The 8,421-nt window shown below is 40.4% G+C and overlaps 1 protein-coding gene across 8 annotated transcripts in view; it reads right to left on the reverse strand.

Annotated features, from left to right (window-relative positions):
* LOC102676826 (protein sprint) overlaps nucleotides 1-8,421 on the reverse strand; it is a 92,348-nt gene that overhangs the window by 16,689 nt on the left and 67,238 nt on the right. For all 8 annotated transcript variants that reach the window (XM_006616866.2, XM_006616865.2, XM_006616864.2 and 5 more), the window contains exon 3: nucleotides 4,430-4,626. In XM_006616866.2, coding sequence (XP_006616929.1) covers nucleotides 4,430-4,626 — 197 coding nt within the window. The remainder of the gene's footprint in view (nucleotides 1-4,429; nucleotides 4,627-8,421) is intronic.

The raw sequence follows: 8,421 nt of genomic DNA on the forward strand, positions 1-8,421 counted from the left end.
GCTGATTACATCGCTCCGCGCCCCACCCCTCCCGGTTTTCCGTTATTCAGCGAGAAAGAGAATGGAAAAAAATACCGCTCCCTCGCGAAGCTTTGCCTGTAAAATGTATCTGGATACGGGACGACATTTTTCTCGTTACGAAACGTCCATTCCAGGCTTCATTTTGACTCATCATCATCGTCGTTTCGTCATCCGTCGTTTCCGATCCGGCTGAGTCGAAACGTTCGAATTAACGATGAAAGATCGGAGAGAGAAGAGTTTAATCGATCGAAGCGACGATGAGGGACGAGGTTTCGGAGAGGAGACGAAGATGAATCCCACGTTGAAACAGACCACTTGACCCGATCTCGATTCGCCGTTTTCCACATTCGCGATCCTTATCGCCGTTCCGGTCATTAGGCACTCCCCCTCCATCTTGACCCCATCCGATCCTTAATTTTTTTTCACGAGCCTTTACCCATTCTTGATCTCGTTTCCGAGCATAAAGTCACGAGACGAAAGGCTTGACCCTGCTTTCGTACGGGGCTTTATCACGAGGAAACCTCAATTCCATCTTGATATAATTCTAAAGAGGATCTCGACCTCGCAAAGGTCTAGTCTCGATCCCGTTCCTAGAGTGCTTTTCCCCTCCTTCTCGACACCGTTTCCGCCGTGTAATTCGAATTTTATTACTCCACGTTATAACACTTTCGACTTTCTATTCGCGCGTTCTCCGAGAATCGCGACTTCCATTCGTTCGAAGACAAATATTTTTCGTTTCGTTAGAAATTTTCCTAGAGTTGATAATGAAATTTCGGCCATTTTCTATTTCCAAGATCGGCAACATTTCTCCCCGCGAATTTCGCCTGACAGATAACGCTCCACTCGTCTCGATTGTTCCCGGCCGGCCAACGGAGACGATAACAAAACGTCGTGTGGAAACAATGGCCCGCGGCGGGAAGTGGAAAGCGAGTACGGAGTTGCGTAGATGGAGAAGTTTGATCGGTTGTTATCTGACACGACCGGAAGAACGGGAGTCCAGCTGGCTGAAGACTCGGATGGAAAACTGTGTCGACGTTTATGAATATAAACGACATTGTTCTAACGTTATCTAGCGTTATCTCGCGGCCCGAGTGCGCGTCCAGTGAAATTTTTTATTTTATCGCAGGAACAAAGTCGAAATTCGCGATTAAAATTATTTCTTATGCATTTTCATGTACAGTATGAGAATCTAACGATCGATCCGTGATCGCGCGTCGTTCGAGATTTAATCGTAAGATAACAACAATTGTAGGTAGATATAAATTTTAATATCATCGAATCTCTATATCTCGTAACTTTGATTCAATCCGTTTTACAAATTTTTTTGCATATATATTATTTGTGTACACGTTAAACGCTTCTCGATCATCGACAAAAAAAATTGTTTCGAATGCGCGACAAGAATTGTACAATTTAGTAATCGATTCATTTTAAGACTTTTTTAAATTTCTACATATATATTATTTGTATACACGTTTCTTAATCGTCGACAGAGACGAGAAAATTGTTTCGAATTTGCAAGGAGAATTTCACAATTCGATAATCGGTTCATTTTACGACTTTTATAAATTTCTATATACTGTTTCGAAAATTGTTTCGAGACAAGAATTCCATAATTCGATAATCAATTCATTTTACGATTTTCTACTTATATATTATTTATATACACGTTAAACGTTTCTCGATCGTCGACAGAAATGAGAAACGTTTCATAATCGATTCATTTTAAAAATTTTTATAAATTTATATATATATATATATTATTTGTACATACGTAGAACATCTTAATCGTCGACAGAGACGAGAAAATTATTTCGAATTCGCGACAAGAATTCTACAATTTAGTAATCGATTCATTTTAAGACTTTTATAAATTTCTACATATATATTATTTGTATATATTTATGTAGAACATCTTGATCGACAGAGAAAATTGTTTCGAATTCGCAATGAGAATTTCACAATTCGATAATCGATTCAATTTGCGACTTTTATAAATTTCTACATATAGTATATTATTTGTACACACATAGAATGTCTCGATTGTCGACGAGAAAATTGTTTCGCAACAAGAATTCTACAATTTAGTAATCGATTCATTTTAAGACTTTTATAAATTTCTATTTCTATATTATTTGTATATATATAGAACGCTTCTCGATTGTCGACAGAAACGAGGAAATTGTTTCGAATTCGTAATGGACAGAATTCATAATCGGTTCATTTTACAACTTTTATACAAATTTTTTCTACATTTGTTTCGAGACAATATAATTCCACAATTCGATAATCGATTTAATTTGCGACTTTTATAAATTTCTACGTATAGTATATTATTTGTACTCACATAGAATGTCTCGATTGTCGACAAGAAAATTGTTTCGTGACAAAAATTCTACAATTTAATAATCGATTCATTTTAAGACTTTTATATAAAATATAATAATAATAATAATATAATAATTTTATAAATTTCTATTTCTATATTATTTGTACATATATAGAACGCTTTTCGATTGTCGACAAAGACGAGGAAATTTCGAATTCGTGATGGACAGAATTCGATAATCGGTTCATTTTACGACTTTTATACAAATTTCTATATATTGTTTCGAAAATTGTTTCGAGACAAGAATTCCACAATCTGATAATCGATTCAATTTGCTTGACTTTTATAAATTTCTACATATAATATATTATTTGTACACACATAGAACGTCTCGATTATCGACAAGAAAATTGTTTCGTGACAAAAATTCTACAATTTAGTAATCGATTCATTTTAAGACTTTTTTAAATTTCTACATATATATTATTTCTATACACGTCAAACGTTTCTTAATCGTCGACAGAGATGAGAAAATTATTTCGAATTCGCGACAAAAATTCTATAGTCAATTCATTTTACTTTTACAAATTTCTACATATATTATTTGTACACACGTAGAACGTTTCTCGATCATCGACAAAGATGAGGAAATTATTTAATTCGTCATGGACCAAATTCCACAATTCGATAATCGGTTCATTTTACGACTTTTCTAAATTTCTATATATTATTTGCACACATTTCTCGATAGAAACGAGGAAATTATTCGCAGAAAGAATTTGACAATTCGATAATCGGTTGAAGAAGCGGCGAGCTTCTACTCATCGGAGCCTTAGATGGCCTACGGCTGTTCCGCGAGGAGCAAAGATCAGCCACTTTGTCGCGCGAATCGTGACAAATGCTTTCGCCCCCTTCCTCCCGCGTTTAGCGCGGAAATGGCCGGGGGAGAGAGCGCGTCGCGCGAGAGAAGCGGGCGCAACCCCGTTGTAGCGAGGCGCGCCAACAATGCCACTTGTTATGCGTATTTTCTGGCAGAGCGCGGGTTGGAACGCCGCCAGAAGCTTAGGGCGGTCGTATTTCGTCGGGGCAACGGCATGTCTGCCGTTTGCATTTACCGCATATTAAGCCACGGCGGGTGCAACGGCGACTGCCAAACGGTCGATGCGTTCGCAGACGCTCGGGCCAAGGCTGATCCCGCAAAAATCTACCCCTCTTTCTCAGGCCGAGTAACGAGTTGGCTAGTCGCGGTTTTCGTTCTCGCGAACGTTCGAAGAAAGCGAAGGCGAGCGATTAAGTTCGCTTAAAGGGAAAAAGAAGATAGATAAATTTCAAATCCTTGGGTGGAAAGGAGACAGATAAATAGATAGATCTTCTGGTGGAGAGGAAAAAAATCCCACTTTTATTGAATCGCGGATGATCAACGGATGATCCCCCGCGTTGAACGGGGAAAATACTCGATGAATTGTGTTGGCGAATAAAAGGAGCGCCATTCATTCATTTCGGCTAACAATACGGGAGGCGAAAATATTCGCGGAATCAGCGAGTGATCAAAGCCTCCGCAAGCCTCCGAGGGGTAGTTTTTCCCGGCGCGATCAAGCGGACAATCGGTTGCGCGATATTTCGTCTCTCTTTGTTCTCGATCGAGCTTTCCCTTCTTCCAGAACCGTATCAGGCTTCTTTCCTCGGTTGTTCACCGAGGCGAAAGTCCATCGCCACGACGACGAGTTATAAATTTTCCGATAATCTCGCCCATTGTAACACGGGATAAATAATCCAGAGTCTAGACACGGGGATCCGTTCGGATTGGTAAAGTAAAAGAACGATAATCGGAGAAAAACTCGTCGATATTTTTCGTTCGGAAGAAGCAGCAGCTTTTAAGCGAAATTCTCTCCCTCTTTCTGTCTGTTTCTGCCTCGTGGAAAAATGGAGGAGGAGGCGATACGCTTTTAATCCGACCGTGCTTTGGCGGGAAACTTGTCGGTTGATCGAGACGAGAGGGGAAGGGAAAGAGGGAAGAAGAAGGGCTTCGATCGGGTTGCAATTTTCTTACGCCTAATCGATTCGCTCAAGTGCACTCACCCCTTCCTCTTTGCCTTGCAACAAGTGGAAAGCTCCTGCTCTTTGGATGCCAGGAAGGAACCAGATCGGATGGGAGCGTATAAGCCTCTCGATCAGAGTGATGTCGCACGCGACCTCGCTGCCAGAATCTTCCGTCGAGCTCGAAGATCCACCCGAGGTGGCCGACCCTTCCGAGGAAAGCGACTCCTCGCTCTGAAAACATTAATTCCATTAATCCCTTGATTTTCCTTCCTCTCCTCTTTCCTTCCTCTCAAAACGGATACGTATGGTGATCTCTTGCGATCGCCACCTATACGATTCCATTTTCCTGGAAACACGATTCTTGGGAGGGGGAGGAGAGAAATACGACTCTCCGGTTCCGTTTATAGCGCGATAATCATCGCGGCGACAAAGGGGATGATTAACGCTTTCGTTTTTATGGTCGATTATAGTCGCTCTCCGTAAAATGCCACTGATATATTATGAGCGATTATAGTTGCTTTATATAAGATGTCACTAATATATTATAGACGATTATAGTCACTCTCCGTAAAATGCCAATGATATACTATGAACGACTATAGTCGCTCTACGTAAGATGCCAGACGAGCGACTGATACACTATGGCCGATTATAGTCTATAAAATGCCACTATTGTTATACGGACGATTATAGTTGCTTTATATAAGATGTCTCTAGACGATTATAGTCGCTCTCCGTAAAATGCCAATGATATACTATGAACGACTATAGTCGCTCTATGTAAAATGCCAGATGAGCGACTGATACACTATGGCCGATTATAGTCTATAAAATGCCACTATTGTTATACGGACGATTATAGTTGCTTTATATAAGATGTCACTAGACGATTATAGTCGCTCTCCGTAAAATGCCAATGATATACTATGAACGACTATAGTCGCTCTATGTAAAATGCCAGACGAGCGACTGATACACTATGGCCGATTATAGTCTATAAAATGCCACTGATATACTATGAGCGACTATAGTCGCTCTGCATAAGATGCCACTATTGTTCTACGGGCGACTAAAATGTCACCGATAAGCTATGGGCGATTATAGTCGCTCTCCATAAAATGCCATTAATATACTTTGATCGACTATAGTTGCTTTATATAAGATGCTAGACGAGCGACTGATACACTATGGCCGATTATAGTCCATAAAATGCCACTGATATACTATGAGCGACTATAGTCCCTCTCCATAAAATGCCATTAATATACTCTGACCGACTATAGTTGCTTTATATAAGATGTCACTGATATATTATAGGTGACTATAGTCGCTCTCCGTAAAATGCCATTGATACGCTATGGCCGATTATAGTCGCTCTTTATAAAATACCACTGATATACTATAGTCGTTCTGCATAAGATGATGTACTATGGGCGACTATAGTCACTCTCCATAAAATGCTATTGATATACTAAGTCACTCTACGTAAGATGCCACTGACGGACGACAAAAATGTCACTGATATACTATAGACGACTATAGTCGTTCTGCATAAGATGACATACTAAAATTATTCTATATAAAATGCCATTGATAGATTATGGGCAACTATAGTCGGTCTGCATAAAATGCCATTGGTATTCTATAGGTGACTATAGTCGCTCTACATAAGACGTCACTGATATACTATAGGCGACTATAATCTCTAATATAATATTTTACTATCCGTAAAATGCCACTGATATAATATGAGAGACTATAGTTGGTCTATATAAGATGTCACTGATGGGCGACGAAAATGCCATTGATATGCTATGGCCGATTATAGTCGCTCTGCATAAGATAATATATAAAATAATATACTATGGGCGACTATATTAAATGTTATGTATTAAATGTTACTAATATACTATGAACGATTATATATACTCTGCATAAGATGACGTATTACGGGCGACTAAAATCTATTATAATCTACATAAAATATTATTGATATATTATATTATATCATTGATATACTAAAATCGCTCTGCATAAGATGTCACTGACGTACTACGGGCGATCGAAAATCTATTATAGTCTCTCTACATAAAATATCATTGATATACTACGTTGAGCGACTATAGTCACTCTGCATAAGATATCACTGACGGGAGACTAAAGTCGCTCTGCATAAAATGCCACTGATATACTACGGGCGACTATAGTCGCTCCACATAAAACGCCATTAAAGTAATATGTCCGCTCCTCTGCATAAGATGCCGTGTATTGCAGTGTTCGCGTTTAAATTATTATATCTGCAAAGAAATAACAATAACATAATAAATCGGGACAAACCAATCCACTTCGTCTTACTGGAAAACGCTTTCCTTCACTTTACACAAATGAAAATACAAAACGAAAGAACCATTTATGTCGTACGTTCAAAAAGTGACAGGAGAAGCGAATACCATTATCAACAGTTATTATTATCACACAATTATATCGTATTGTTATAATCTATAATGTTATTCTAAAGTATAATTAAATGTGACTTTTAAAAGTTTTAAAGTTTCAAGTTTCACCCCGTTTCGAGAAAATTTTTTTCCCCCAATAAACTCGAGTTGCAGCGAGGCGCAAACGCGGCCGCTGACGATCTTTCTCGAGTACTGCGCACACATTTTTGCGGAGAAATCGCCGCTTAAAAACTACAACTGTGCTGGAAGGCGACCGGAGGAGCGAAGCCGAGGGGAAGGAAGCGCAAAAGAGAGAAAAAGATGATTTGGAGATTTCGAAGGAATAAAGGCGAATAAAGGACGAGGGAGGAGGGGGGCATTGGCTGCAAATTGAGATAACCCGTACGCGACGGTATAATACGCATTAGGCGTATATTGCGCGCGACCATTACCCCGAGGATTTACACGCCCTCGAAATTGAGGCTTAAGGGCCTTCGCGCCTACCTTTGCTCCGCGAATCGCGGACTTTGTCCACTCGTTTCTCCGCCCCCGCGCTCCTCCACCGCTTTTACGGTTTTAGTCGCGCAACGAAGGAGGGGGCGGGCATCGAGATTAACCGATCAAGTGGAATTAACACGGGGTAACAAAACGGTCGGGATCAGGAAAATTATACGATTTGCGAATTCCTTTTGCACCCCGCTCCACGTAAATTTATTACTCGCGTAATGATAATACGAAACGAAGGTGTTGGTTCGAATTTTTGACCGATCGATCGTAGGAACAGATATATCCGAGGAAGGGAGATAATAATTTTAATTTTTTAAGAATATTACAGGTTTCGCAATTTCGTTGAAACGAGAGTAATTGAACGGGATATTTCTGCGTCGTGGTACGATTGTCGGAGAACGAGAGGCGTTTCCGTTCAAGTGCAAAGGTTTTGCTCCAGTTGGCTTCGTTTGCGGGAAAGGGTTCGCCGTATTACTTTAGAATTGCCTTCGTTACCATTGATTCACGATCTCTACGCGTTTCATCACGCGGGAGTACAACAGTTTCTCTATAATATAATCCCAGACTGTGTATCTTTCTAACAACTCTTTACGTTTAACAAAAAATAAACAAATATAATAAATTTGCGAATCTTTCCGTCTCACCAAAGTAAATCGTAAATCTACTCGAATCGAGTAGATGCGTCCTCCCGATCGCAACTCTCGAAATGGACGAAATTAATGAAAAAAGAGAAAAAAGAACGATACACGAAGCGCGTAACGTGGATCAACCTCGATTTTTCGCGCACCCTTCTTCCTTCGATGGGGGCGGACGAGAGAACTCGGCAAGGGGGTCTCCCCCGCGCGGCGTGCAGTTTCGAGTGTAATTTAATTTGAAATGCAGACTGACGCACAACGGCGTTCCGGGTTAAACGGATTAAACGAGGACGTGCGACGCGTGGCGAACACCCTCGCGGCTAATTGCGACCGTATCTCCCTTAATTGCGAGCCGCGGAAAGTATTCAACCCGTTGCGATTCCCCGATCATCGATCCAGGAAACCGATGTTTTTTTTACGCGTGCCATTCCCCCCCCCCAAAAGATAGATCCTC

The sequence above is a fragment of the Apis dorsata genome, unplaced genomic scaffold (genome assembly GCF_000469605.1).
Source record: "Apis dorsata unplaced genomic scaffold, Apis dorsata 1.3 scaffold_280, whole genome shotgun sequence".
NCBI classification, from domain to species: domain Eukaryota; kingdom Metazoa; phylum Arthropoda; class Insecta; order Hymenoptera; family Apidae; genus Apis; species Apis dorsata.